Genomic DNA, 14,430 nt, shown 5'->3' with positions numbered 1-14,430 from the left:
TATCTCATGGTATTACACTGGTTTTATTAAATTTTTCTAAAAAATTGTTTTTTCTGAACTTAAATATCAAATTAAATGGGCATTTCCATATACACAGTAGGACTTTCTTTTTTAAAAATACAAGAAATTCAACATGTAGCTTTCAGAGCTGTTCTACTTGTCTCTTTCATTCTTTTCCCTGCATTTTAAAAAATACTTCAATAGCTCTCTTTTCTTTTTTCTTCCTTTTTTGGAGGCTTTCTTATCCCAAGTCCCTTCTTCACTTCCACCCCTCTCTGCCCAGTTGAAAAGAAAATCCTTCTAAACAGATAAGCATAATTAAATAAAGCAAATTCCCACATTGCCAGTGTCCAAAAATATTCTGCATTTTGAGTCCATTACTTCTCTGACGGGAGGTAGATAGCATTCTTCATTATTGGTCCTCTGGAATCTTGGTAGGTTGTTGAAATGATCAGAATTCTAAGTCTTTCAAAATAATACTTACCTTTCTTAATTAAGGAAATAAATTTTATGGTTTTTTTATGGTTGAGGAAAAGATTTTCCTATGAGGGAGAAGATAAAACTGGAAGACAGATTATATTATTACTTGGAGGCCTTTGTATTGCTACTGAACCCCTACAGGAGCAGTGCAGTGTTTGATATTTTAATCTATGATTTCAAATTCATTTATAATTACGACTGTCAGGTAATACATGTTTTGTGATTAAAAAAATTTCTTCTGGAGTTGATACTTGCTGAAAATAACTGCTTAACCAAAACTAAACTTGCTTTAGTTTTTTATAAAAGTTTCTTCACAACCCTTGGTTCTAGAGGATTATGCCAGAGAAAATACAAGCGTTGGCATGTCCTACCTAATTGGAAAGTCTTCAGGTGGTAGCCCAGCATTGGCTAATATGTCTGAGGACCAGCCTAGTTAAATTTGAAGGTGCTTATCAATAAATTTAGCCCTCGTGTGATTAATTTTTCTTCCACAGTAAATCAGATATTGAGGTGAGTTGTGTGTACAGTATTAGTATCCACACTGATGAAGTCATGAAAATTTAAGTATTTAAATAGAAGTACACTTGATCATAGATAATCATTACAAATGATAGGTATATTGATGACTAACAAACACTTTTTTCTTGAAAATGCCATACTGTCAGTGATAAATATCTTTCAGATGTCGATAGTTAAAAGTAAAATCATACAGCACTTAAAAAATGTTTTTCTACCTAGAACTTATTTCCTGTTCGAAATAAGAATTTTAAGAAAAAGAAGAAAAGTAAAACGAAAATGCCTTCTAAAAAAACCACAGAAGAAAACAAAAAAAACAGGATAAAGTCTTATGATTATGAAGCATGGGGAAAACTTGATGTGGTGAGTTACTTTAGTCATATGCTCGATATACAGATACAAATTTGCTGGTAACTATCAGCAGTCTACAGATAAAAGAGGTGTAAGAGTTTCTATGTAATTTTTCTTTACCTATTATAGATTATTTTGTGGTACAATAAAACCTCAACTTGAACCCCCAATGAACCAGATTTTTTGTTTGTTTGTTTTATGATTCATTTTTAAGGAAAAGGCAAATGATAGCAAATCAAGCCAGTATCAATTTATTTAAAAATCAAGTCAATATATACTCTGGGGTCAGTACCTATTTTCAATTTCTTATGCATTTTATATGTAGAGGACTATACAAGGAGAACTGATGGATTGAGGTCCTCATTTAGAAAGATTTCAATTAATGCTGATATAAAAAGATGTTCTGATTCTCCTTTAGTTAACATAGTTAATTAAGAATTTTGGGCAACCTGTTTCCAGAATATACTGTTTAATTGAGGTTCTCCTGTTATTTCTTCCCTACTTTGTCTTTTATGAATTAATTTCCCAGTCAGCTATGATAATACCTTCTAAGACTGGTCATGGTGAAGTGATCTGATGTATATGATTTTTGTTAGAAGTTTGTCCTAAGGTTTTCATTTTTTTTTTTCAGTTTCCATAGAATGTTATTGTATTTAGGCTGAATAAAGTGATACATAAAATGCATAAAGTGACTTCATCTTACCTCTTTGGCTGTCTTATGACATTTATTTTTTAAAAAAATAATAAAGCCTTTAAGGAACACTGATGGATGTGATGTTAAAAGTATACTGCTTTGTCTACATTTTTAATATCGTAGTCTTAAAAACTGCTTAGTTGAAGCAAGATCATTATTTTTCTCTCTAAACTTATCCCTTCTCCTAACTTTTCTATTTCTGTTGAGGACACCACCGTTCTTCCAGTTGTTCAGTCAATTTCAGTTGTGTCTGACTCTTTGTGACCCCATTTAGGGTTTTCTTGGCAGAGATACTGGTATGGTTTGCTATTCCTTCTCTATCTGATTTTATAGATGAGGAAACTGAGATAAATAGGGTTAAGTGGCTGCCCAGGGTCATATACCTGCTAAGTGTCTGAGGCCAGATTTAAACCCAGGAACATGAGGCTTCCTGACTCCAGGCTTGTCACTCTCCACTGCACCACCTAGCTGTCCTATTCTTCTAGTTACTCAGGTTTAAAACCCAAGAGTTATTCTTGAGTCTTCATTCTCACTTACACTTTGTATCCAATCAGTTGCCAAAGTCTTGCTGATTTCTCCTCGACAGAGTTTCAAGACTTGCATTTCTTTACAATTCGTGGGCATATATGAATATAGATCTTTCAGAATTATGCTTGTTTACAAGCAGTTTGCAGGGCAGTTTTCAGTCTTGGCATCCATAAGAATTCTGTAAGACGGGACAAAATCAAGTAACATAAAATCAGAATATCTCTAGAGTGTTACTTTGGGTTAAATATTTGGTGATGTTTTAGAGCAGAGAGCAGAATATTGTGTTAAGGTCTCTCAATACTTACAGAACAAGATCCAGTATACTATCTTTAAGTTTCCCAGCTATAAAATTTTAATTGCTGTAACTTTAATGAGCAGTTTTTGATTCTTGAATACCTCCCCCTCACCCCCCATGTCTACCGCACATATCTACCTTGGCTAGTATAATTTGAGATCAGTTTCATTTTACTCATAGCAGTAATTAGACAATGTTGGAAGCAGGATTTGAACCCGTTTTTCTTCTGAATCCAAATCCTGCCTCTTCAGTGATTCTGACCTTTTGTTGTTCTTTTAATAGCATCTCTATTTTGTGGCATGTCATTTTCGTGAGTCGTCTGAGAGCATAGTTATTGGTATACAGCTGTTCTTGAGTAATGATCCCAGGAATTTTGCTAATGTAGCCTGCTGTATCGTGCTATGTTCTGGTTTCAATGTTCCATCGTTCTCTTGTAATATGTAATAATGTGATTTTTTTTCTTTAAACAGTAGTTATCTGTTGTGAATATCTTTTATTATCCTATGTGATTTCAGGACACAATACTTGAAGAGCTTGATAAAGAAGACAGTACTCATGATTCAGTATCTGCAGAATCAGATTCAGAAGAAGAAGGGATTCATATAGACTCACAAAAGGCTCTTGCTGAGAAAGAAAAGGTACCACACTGTAGAATTAAGAATGTACTTTCGTGGGTCAATAGGAATACAGGATTAGACCTGGAAAAGATTTTAGATGCCATCCAACTCCCTCATTTTCCAGATAAAGAAACTGAGTCATAAAGGTTAAGTGATTTGCCCAAAGTCAGATAGTTAGGAAGTGGCAGAGCTGGAGTTGAATCTACTATTTTGCTTTAAACCCAGCAGTCATTTTACTGTACCACATTCACCTTCAGTGTCTTCCCCTCCGCATGCCCTTGTATGAAGGTGTGATGTTATATCCTTTAGGAATCACTACAACATGGTGTCGTTTTGTGATTTCTTTCTGCTACCAGGAACTTGTGCCATGTGTACCAGTAGGACAAGTTTTCTTGACCTGGGGCCTGTGAAATATTTTTTAAAAAATATTTTAATAACTATATTTTAATATAATTGGTTTGCTTTGTGATCCTCTATGTGTTTTATGCATTTAAAAACATTCTTATAAAGGGTTTATCAGCTTCATCAGATGGCCATAGGGAATCAATGACACAAAAAAAGGTTAAGAACCTCTTAAGCTAGGATGGAGGGCCAAATATCCTCAGGATTGTGATTTTAGGTACGAACAGTGCAAATGAATCGACCAGATCTACTAGGAGTTGGGGAGGATCACTGAAAATCTTTGCCAAAGCAAAGGGAAAGTTACTTTGTTCAGGTTAAACTTCTATTTTGATATCTTTCTCTTCTTTGTTTGGTACCTGTCCATCCTGTCTCTTGGGGCTCCTTGTGTCGATTAGAATGAGAGTCAGTCTATCTTTCAGAGGGCCCTGGCAACAGTTTGATTTGTGGCATAAAAAGAGTTGTAATAAGACTTGAGTTTGCAAAGCAGCATTTTTTGTTTAATTTTTTTCTAGACTTGATGCTGAGAAATTAATGTGAGAAAGATATTTGTAGACGGACTGACAACTTGCTGTGGAATTGTGCTCCATTATCATGAAAACTGACCAAAATTATGCTTTTTTAGGGAAATAAATACTTCAAACAAGGAAAATATGATGAAGCAATTGACTGTTACACAAAAGGCATGGCTGCAGATCCATATAATCCAGTTTTACCAACAAATAGAGCATCAGCATTCTTTAGAATGAAAAAGTAAGGTAGATTTGTATGCTCACACATATATCATTTGTTCTGTCCTATATTTATTGTACAATATTGCATATTTGTGCATGTATCATTTCTCCTTCATTTAATTGTAACCTGCATGAGTGCAGGGACCATTTCTTTATTATCTCTCCCACTGTGTTAAGCAATGGTTGTTCAATAATTGAATTCATCAAGAAAGTCTGACTGTTTTACGATTTGTGGGTAAACTTCTGGAAGATTTTTGAATGTATTGCATTTTACTTGTAACAGCCCCCAGTTCACACACTTCCATAATTTTAAACATTTTGTGTATTATATGTAGGAACTGTTTTCTCTTATTTAGTTTAAATTTAAAATTTTACTCCCTGTAAGTTCTTCTAAAAACAAAATCCATATAAATATTTTGATTGAAAGGTTAATTTAATGTTGAAGCAAAAGGAGAGGAGTACTGGATTTGGAGTCAAGACTTGGATTCAACTCCCAGCTCTGCCACTATTTTGTGTGTATATAACCATGAGCTAATCATTTAACCTCTTTGGGCCTTACTTTCCTCATTTTTAAAATGAGAAAAGTTGGGCTGTATAGGCTATAAGATATCCTCCAGCTCTAAGTCTATGATCCTAAATATATATGACTGGTATCTCTAACAACAGTATGCTCTGTTATTTATATTTATAATAGAAAGAGCAGTATAAATGGCATTATTATTTAGAGATAATGATTTTTTGGTAATAGAAGTGGATCTTAGTCATTGGTATCCTTACCTGGATTTTGATATACATGTTCCATAGGAGGTTTTTTTGGAACTTGTAGAATGAATTTACCTTCTTAACAGCCTAAAAATAGACGCTTTTTAAGGAAGAAAAAAAGAGGTGATACTTGATGGTTAAGTAAGAATACAAATAAAATGTATTAGATTCTTCTATCAGATAGGATCTTGTGTTCCAGTCTTGATCTTTTAGATTGTCTTTGTTGGCTCAAGAAAAAGCAATGGAGAGATTAAACTCTTGGACAGCACGAAAAGAACAAAGGAAGAAAAGGCTCTGTTTTCTTGATGCCACAATAATGGGTTTCAAGGAATTTTTTGTGGTTTCAACATTTAATATTCATTGATTCAGTAGTTCTCTCTCTCTCTTTCTCTTTCTCTCTTTCTCTTTTTTTTTTTTTGGTGAGGCAATTAGGGTTAAGTGATTTGTCCAGGGTCATACAGCTAATAAATATCAAACATCTCAGGCCAGATTTGAACTCAGGTCCTCCTGACTGCAGGGCTGATGCTCTATCAACTGCACCACCTAGCTGCCCTGATTCAGTGATTCTCTTAATCAATGCAAGCAGCCACCCATTCATGACTAACTATCCCATGTGACTCTTTTCATATCCTCCCGTAAGTTCACTGTAGTGATGTGTCCCGTTCTCCCCTTCTTCCTGTAGAGGGTCCACCCACTGTGGCTCTAGAGGCTTTCTTCTGGTATCATGAGGGTACTAGTATTCTTTTTCTTGCCATGTGAGCAGCCCATTTAATTCCTTAATGACTTCTTTTACAGTTCTGAGTTGCTGATTGGGGTGAGTATGTTATGTATGTGTATATGTCAGCTAACTCCATGCTCACCTTACATCTTTCCATGTCCTCTATGTGATACCAATTTTTAGTTTTTTGGAGGTAGTTATAACTACCCAGTATAACTTCCTTGTTTCACTGCTATATAGCAACACTAATACAATGTAATATTAAAAAAAGAAGAGTCTTGCTTTCATAGAAAGTTTGAGATCAGTAAAGGAGCGTTGCAATTTTTCGAAGGCAATCCTGCCTCCTTTTCAACTCTGGACCCAACTCATTGTCCATCTGTACTGTCTATCTCAATTATACATGCTCTTGGACAAGCTCTATGGAGTGGCTATCCAAATACCTATTGAAATGTGGGCAATAGATATTCTTCATCCACTTGGTCTTCCTTGTGGGGGTGGGTAGGCCAAATTACTTTGAATGATTATAGAAACTCTGCGGTGTTCTGAGGCTTTATGTAATTATAACATCATCTGCAAACAGGAACATCTGGAGGACCTCACCCTGTCTGTCACAGTGGTGAATACTTTTAGTGGACATCCATCTCCCTGTTTTATGCCTCGCCTTATGTTTATCATCAGAGGGTCATTGAACAGGGTTATTTCTTTTATATTTTTCAAGGAACTTTAAATGATTTTGATGTATAAATGCGACATACCTTACTATAAATGAGGTATAAGGTGACCTTACTAAATTAAATGCTTTTTCATAATCAAGAAATATTAAACACTATGAGCTCATTTATTCTCTACATCTTTCAGTTAACTGTGAATTGTCTTTTGCCTATCTTTCCAGGAACCAGGCCTGCATGCCAAACAGCTGACACCTACATCATCTGTCCTTTCCTGTCGAGATGTAATTTCTTTCATTTTTTAAAATAGTTATTTGGTGTGTCTGCAGTTATTTTCATAGTGGTTTTTTGTAAATACTTTTTACAATTTTTTGTGGTTTTGCTTTTTGCAGTTGTCATAACACCTGATAACCAAATATCCCTTTTCTTGTCGTCTTCAGACATATAATAAGATCTACTGCTCCATCTCCTTTCTTTACTTCTCTAAGGAATACTGGAAGCCATTCTTCTATTTAGCTGTAACTTCCATCTTCTGGTTTTGTTTTTGGCAGTCTTGGCAAGATGGCCAAGATTGATATGATTCAGATTCTCCAGCAATATTGCCCATCGGTCATTGGACAAGGATCTCACGTTTTGAGTAGTTCCCTTTCCATCCCTTCTTCAACCACACAGGACTGTGGGCCAGTTTTTACTTTACTTTGTTTTGTGAGTTGCCATGGCCAAAAAAATTATCATCTTGTGACTCTAGTCACACTAGTGCTCTCCTCCTCTGTAGTTCCAAGGTTGGTTGTTGGAAAGTAGACTTGGCCAGTTGCCACTCTCTGGCACCCTCTTTCACAATTTCTTCATCAACTGCATGCTGGGGAACTCTTCCCTGGGCACTGCCTCTTCTGTTCCATATTCAGGAAAGCCCTAGCCATCCTTGCCTTCTTCCTCTCCAAACTTCATAGCTTCTTTCCCATCTGAGGTGTATCTTTTCTGTCTCCTCCCACAACTTTCTGGTTCTTCAGCCTTGAACTGTGTTCAGCCACTGGCAGTCAGCAAGCATTTATTAAGTGTTTCCCGTGTGCCAAGCAGTGTGCTAAGTGCTGGGAATACAGATATAAGTAGAAAAATAGTCTCTTCCCTCAAGGAGCTTACATTCTAATGGAGGAAGACAGAACATAAAATGAAGCTGAAAAGGTGTGGAAAGGGGAATGAAAATGAAGGTACTTATTCAGGGGCATGGTTGGGAAAGTGAAACGGGTGGAGAACCGGCAGCCTTGAGGCCGCCTGTGGCCTTCTAGATCCTTAAATGCCTTTACTGTCTTATTTGTACCCCTGGCTCTTAGTGTAGTGCTAAACACTGTTTTTGTTTTTTGCTAAACACTTAGCAAATCCCTTTTAACTCATTTATTCATTCATGGACAGGATCATTGTCAAAGCCGTTTTACACATGTAAAACCTTTCAGGCTTCCCCTCTGTCAAAACCTTCAAGAGCTCAGAGTCGTCTTCTTGCTGCAGTGAGACATCAGAGGAGAACCATGTTTAAGAAACCTTGTTACTATTTTATCTTACTAATAAAGACATTTCATGTATTACAGATTTGCTGTTGCTGAGTCTGATTGTAATTTGGCAATTGCGTTGAATAGGAATTATACAAAGGCTTATGTTAGAAGAGGTGCTGCTCGTTTTGCACTCCAGAAGTTAGAGGATGCCAAAGAAGGTAATAAAATCTTAAGACATTATCAAATTGTATTCATTTTTCATGTTGTCTTACAAAGAGAACTATATAGTGGCCACCTTTGCCTTTTAAAGAGTTATTTTAATTTTTGTATATTTAATTTTATTCTCATTACTAAGATTATTCAATAGTATTGACAAAAATGAGTCAGCTAAATAAGGTATTAAACGATTCTTAATATCTGGTGAAAGGATTTTATAGTTGTCATTTAAATTTCTAATTTTATTGACCGGACTGTACAGGCTCTTTTATGTGGTATATATCACAAAATCCCTGCCTGAAGTGGATATGTAATAGGATTTAATAGGTTACCAGTTTATGGTGGTGCATAGTACAAACTTGCAAAGTATTGGCCTTGGTTCTAGTGAAGGGATTATGTTTTGTGCTAGAATTTTCTTTCACATTGGGTGTTGGAGTTAGAGCTGAGATTAAGTTTGCCTGTTAATGCTTTCTTAATGCCTTCTTAAAGAAAACTTGACTACCATTGAAATCTTTTTTTCATGTATTTTTAAGTTTTATGCTCCTGTGTCTCACTTAGATTATGAAAAAGTATTGGAACTGGAACCAAATAACTTTGAAGCGAAAAATGAACTCAAGAAAATCAACCAGGTAAAAAAAACTAAAGTTGCTTATATTAAACATTACTTATTCAGGTAAATGGTGGTCAGTCCTTTCTGCCTAGCTTCATGAAAAGCAAATTGTTTTATTTCATGTAGTAATGGAATTTTCGTAATATGAATTTTCTAGATAAAGTACAAAATAGCATTTTAACATTGAAAACTTCAGTATTTTTAAATTAGCTAACAAGTAATACTGTAGTCAGTTACAGATTTTTTCAATTTGGTTTTTGATCTGGAGTTAACAATTATATTACTATGTACTACTATTGGTATTAATAATAGGTGACAGTGATATAGTGCTTTAAAGTTTGTAGCACTTTTCCCTGCTTTTCTATTTGTTCTATTTTTGAGAACATAGAAAACTATATCTGCCTTGTTAGATGAATATAGTTTCGTATTAGAACAATATCACTATATTATAGAATTGAGAATTTGTTTTATTTTTAGTCTCATTGAGTCTGTGAGATTTAGTAGATATCTTACATATGTATTATTTTGAGATAGAGGTCTCCTTTTTAGGTGTTTCTGGTTTGAAATGCTGGTCTGAGAGTCATGTCAAATACTCATTTGTTTTTACTTGATTAAGTGTAGATTTTGAATTAAACTTGAACGTTTGGTATTTTAGGAATTGTTTGGAGGTAGTCCACAAATTCTTCATAGATATTGCATGCAGAATGTACAAGTACATCATATTTGTTTCTACTTGATATTTTTCTGATTTAAAAATTTATGTTTCCTAGGCACTGATATCCAAAGAAGGTTCTCCCCTAAAAGAAAATGATGCAGTGATTGAAGTAACTGAAGAAGAAAAAAAACAACTTAAAGAACAACAGTGTAGGCAACAGGCCATCCGAGAGAAAGATTTGGTAAGAAAAAAAAATTATTACAAAAAATTGAATTTTGGAAAATTGCCCTCATTCATTAAAGTTGCTTAGTTTTCACAAAATATTTTGAGGACATTTTAACATGCATCATAGATAATGATTCTGCTGAATATTTTTTCCTTTGTTCCTTATTTGCTACCTGTATTTTGCCTTAATTATCATCATCACAATTAACATTTTTATAGGACCTCAAAATTTACAAAATAATTTACTTGTATTAGCTAGTTTGATACTCACAACCAGCCTGTGAAATAGGTACTTTTATTATTCCCGTTTAATCAGAAAAATGTGGTTTATGGAGTAACTTGTGTGACTTTTTCAGAGTCGCAGAGCTGGTAAGTGTCTAAAGTGGAATTTGAACTCAGGTTTTTCTGAGTCCAAGTACTGTATGTTATACTTTACTGCCTTTCATATTATTCTTATTTTTAAATTGCTATGGAACTATACTTTGGAAATCATTAGGATAGTAGATATGGCATGTAATCAAGTCATCCTGATGTGATGACTGCTATTAAGGTAGTGGACTAAAAGCATTTTATGTGCTTGGGAATGATATCATAGTCCCGGCAAGCGAGCAACTTAGAAGTAGATAATTTTAATTTTTTAATGCCTCAATTTTGTTGTACATAATTACTTATAATTAAAAAGTATTTTGCAAAAATATATATTAACTTTCAGGTGAAAATCAACCTCTCTGATAGCAAAATTAAATCCAAAAAGATTATTTTTTAGGACAAACAACAAATTAGTAGACTCTTGAAATAAGATGTAGTAGTGGATACAGCACCAGCCCTGAAGTCAGGAGAACCTGAGTTCAGATTTGGCCTCAGACCAAACATTTCTCATGTACTAGCTGTGTGACCCTGGGCAAGTCACTTAACCCCAATTGCCTAAAAAAAAAGTTTTTTAAAAAAAAGAAAGAAGATGTAGTGAAACCCTATTAATTCAGGATTTTGGGTAGTTGAAGCAGGTTAGAGTAAGTATGTAAGTGGTAAGGGCAGTTTTATCTTAAAATGAGATCATTCTTAATTGTTCATTGAAATTAGTTTTCTACTCAGCATATACTGACTGTTTTGGTGAGGACATTTCATGGTATTGTATGTCCTATATTTCTTTTAAAACAATATTGAATTCATATTCCAGTAAATTCAACTGGCTTCAGTATGAATTCAGTGAATTTTTTTGTCCTGCTGTGAAATGCCTCTATGATACTGGGATGGGAAAGTAATACTAATGCTTGAGTGTGTTTTTTCCTAAGCTTTTATTAATATTAATAATGCTTCTTTGATATGTGTTTTTGGGAGACATGATTTTTTTGTGTAATTTGTGTTGAGGCATCTACTTCAGTGCCTAAGCATTGAAGATTACTTAATAAATAGTTGTTGAGTGAGTTAATAATGAGTTCTTTTGTTGTAGAATTTGAAAAATCTTAATTTAGTCTATATTCTGATATAATATATTTGACAGAACTTCCCAAGACCTGATTTGCAAAATTACTCTATATCATAGCTGATAATGTTACTAAAAATACTTTAGTGATTTTATAGATCTGTGCTTTCATCAGTGAAAGTTATTCCCTTCATTGGTAGAGATTGTACACCCTCCATGCCTTCTCATTCTGTAGCCTCCTATAAGTCCTCCACAGTGGATCTACTCAATAGCATGAGGACCTTGCTCAAAGTCTCTTGACATTATGTAAATATGAATACAGCATATAAAGTGCTCCTCTGTCAACCCTTGCTTTTACCTCCTTTTCTTGTTACAACTCTCCTCTCTTATATGCTGCTTTGTACATGCATCTTGTCGTTGGTAATTTGCTATGTATAGCCCATTTACACCCACCAAGAATGTCTCCTCTGCTCTTTCGGCTACCTTCAATTTCTAATCTATGGAGATTATGCTATTATGATTCCTAGTAACATAGCATTACTAGAAGAATATTAGTGTTAAAAAGATGATTTTTTTGTTCCAAGGAGAAATTTGATGTTGAAAGTGCCGTGTAATTTCGCAAACGCACTCTGACCTGGTCTCTTCCTCTTGTTTACTTTTGAGCCTTTCCTGTCTGTGTGCTTGTCTGACCAAGATAGAGGTACTGATGGATCCAACTGTGTTGACTGTTTATCAAACTGCATAAAATAGTTTAGACAGTACACATTCTTCATTCTCTATGGATGGCTAAAACATACTCCTTTAGTGATTAAAACAGATATTTAGGAAACTTGGAAAAGTTGTGGGGCTTGGTACCTCATACATTTTCACAACCTATATGGAGTCACTTCCATTTGGACACTGTACTGGACATCGTTCATGACAATGGCAAACACCTTTCTACTGTTTTATTGCTGTAATGGTCTAAAAACTATTTGATTCTAAACTACAGTATCTGTAGAAGTGGACAAGGAGCACGAAGGACTGTGGGTCGTTTCTTATTTCATTGGTTACCATGACCAAAGAATTCATCACTTAATAGCTAAGCTACTGGTGTTGAGTCTCTTTAGTACTTAATTAGCTAGCTTGGAAAAGAGACACAGTCTGTTGCCAGAATGGTAGCACTCAAAGCCTCATCTCATGGTAGCCCCTTCTAAAGGTTGTACTCTGCTTGGATAGTCTTTGACTCTCCAAGGATCACCTCCATAGCACAATAAAACATTGGAATAATTCTCTTGTGGAATACAACTGAAAATGTTTCTTTTTCAGTTTGAGTGTTAATATAATTTAAGCTGAAAATTAACATTGTAAGGTAGCACACACATTAGAAATTTTTAATGAAAGTATTGCTGTCTTGTACATTTTTAGAAAAACAGCAAATATTTGGACAGTAAATAATTTGGACTTGTTATGGAAGGAATTACTTTTTGATAATAGAAAAGCACAGAATTTTAGCTCATGAAAAAAGCAAATTTAGAAAGTTGTCAAGGAGGAAAATGTAAGAAATTTTTATCTGTAATTCACATGCCATAAAAACTAACAAATACCAAAATGTATATGTACTGGAATTGCCTGTTGTCAACTTAAATGTGTTTTTAATAGAAAATCTTAATACTTGTGTGTATTTGTTACTTCGGTATATGTGGAGTATTTTTATTAACATATGCTCTTGTGGACTGAGGTGTGATGATGGGGGAGTGGACTCTGGCCCCTGGGTACTGACCCTGTTTTTGGCTGCCTCCTACCTCTCCCTCCTCAACTCACTCGTTTCCCCATCAGAAGGGAGGAGGACCTTGCTGCCGGAGCAGTGAGTACCAAAGAAGGTCAGGAGATGAAACTGGAAGCATTGTGTTCTATTTGTGAAAGCAATAAAAGTTTCCAAGGACTTTCATTTCAGTGTAGGATAAGTAAAATTGGTGATGCAGGGGCAGCTAGGTGGCGCAGTGAATGGAGCTCCGGCCTTGGAATCAGGAGGACCTGAGTTCAAATGTGGCCTCAGACACAAGACACTTACTAGCTGTGTGACCCTGGGCAAGTCACTTAACCCCATTGCCTAGCGTAAAAAAAAAAATGGTGATCCAAAAGCCATCTTACTAGAAATTTCTTGGACCGAAACATTCATGAGCAGCTTCAGTCATATCTATGAATGCTTTTTTCAACAACACCATGTCATCAGCTATAAAGCAAAGTATGCTGGCTAAATTGCAGGAAAAAGTTGAAATTAATTTTGAAACTGCTATGACACATACATTTAAATATACCATGGACATTAAAGAACAGTTCTTGGAGAATCATCATCCTATTCTATGACATCAATAAGCAATATTATTTCACTTGAAATTCCTAGTAAGGTTTCCTCAAGTAAGAAGAAAGATAAAAAAGAATATCTTTCAAAAACTCTGAAATGGAAGCAGGCAAGCAAGACAGATCACAACGGTGAACTTCCATAAGACTGGAACTGGGTTGATGTGGTTAAGCATTTAAGCAAAACTGGTTCTAATTTAAAGATGATGATTAATGAAAAAAACTTGATACAACAAAATACTGTCTTTTAATACAGTAAACCAAGGTCATTATGTTTCTTTCCATACTGTTTTCTTCTATTGAAGTGGCATTTTATAAAATGTAAATTTTTATGTTTCCTAACAGTAATGGAGTAAAAGGTACCTTAGTGTCATTCAGGTTTTTTTTGTTAGTGGTGACGTTGATTTTAATAAATTCACTTATGTGTACATACGTACTCTTGTGTACATCAACTCTTACCTAGTCTGCTTTATTTCCTACGTTTAGGGAAATGGATTTTTCAAAGAAGGGAAGTATGAACTAGCGATTGAATGCTATACTAGAGGTATAGCAGCAGATGGCACCAACGCTCTTCTTCCGGCCAATAGGGCTATGGCCTATCTAAAGATTCAGAAGTAAGTTTTCTGCATTTTGTGTGCTGTTTTCAAATGAAAATTGAATATTTTTTCTTTTGGCAAAATATCAAAATAATTCACTAAAGTTCAGCTTG

The 14,430-nt window shown here is 34.9% G+C and overlaps 1 protein-coding gene and 1 pseudogene across 1 annotated transcript in view; both read left to right on the top strand.

Annotated features, from left to right (window-relative positions):
• Positions 1-14,430, top strand: part of RPAP3 (RNA polymerase II associated protein 3) — a 53,906-nt gene that overhangs the window by 3,589 nt on the left and 35,887 nt on the right. Inside the window, 7 exon segments of the mRNA XM_078156759.1 lie at positions 1,219-1,359; positions 3,380-3,502; positions 4,506-4,633; positions 8,346-8,467; positions 9,024-9,094; positions 9,846-9,971; positions 14,208-14,335. Of these exon segments, the coding sequence (XP_078012885.1) occupies positions 1,219-1,359; positions 3,380-3,502; positions 4,506-4,633; positions 8,346-8,467; positions 9,024-9,094; positions 9,846-9,971; positions 14,208-14,335 (839 nt within the window).
• Positions 10,151-14,191, top strand: LOC144457903 (RWD domain-containing protein 4 pseudogene; annotated as a pseudogene).

This window comes from Phascolarctos cinereus, unplaced genomic scaffold, assembly GCF_003287225.1.
Source record: "Phascolarctos cinereus isolate Bilbo 61053 unplaced genomic scaffold, phaCin_HiC Scaffold_1;HRSCAF=81, whole genome shotgun sequence".
Lineage (NCBI taxonomy): Eukaryota > Metazoa > Chordata > Mammalia > Diprotodontia > Phascolarctidae > Phascolarctos > Phascolarctos cinereus.
This window is presented reverse-complemented; position numbering and strand designations above follow the sequence as displayed.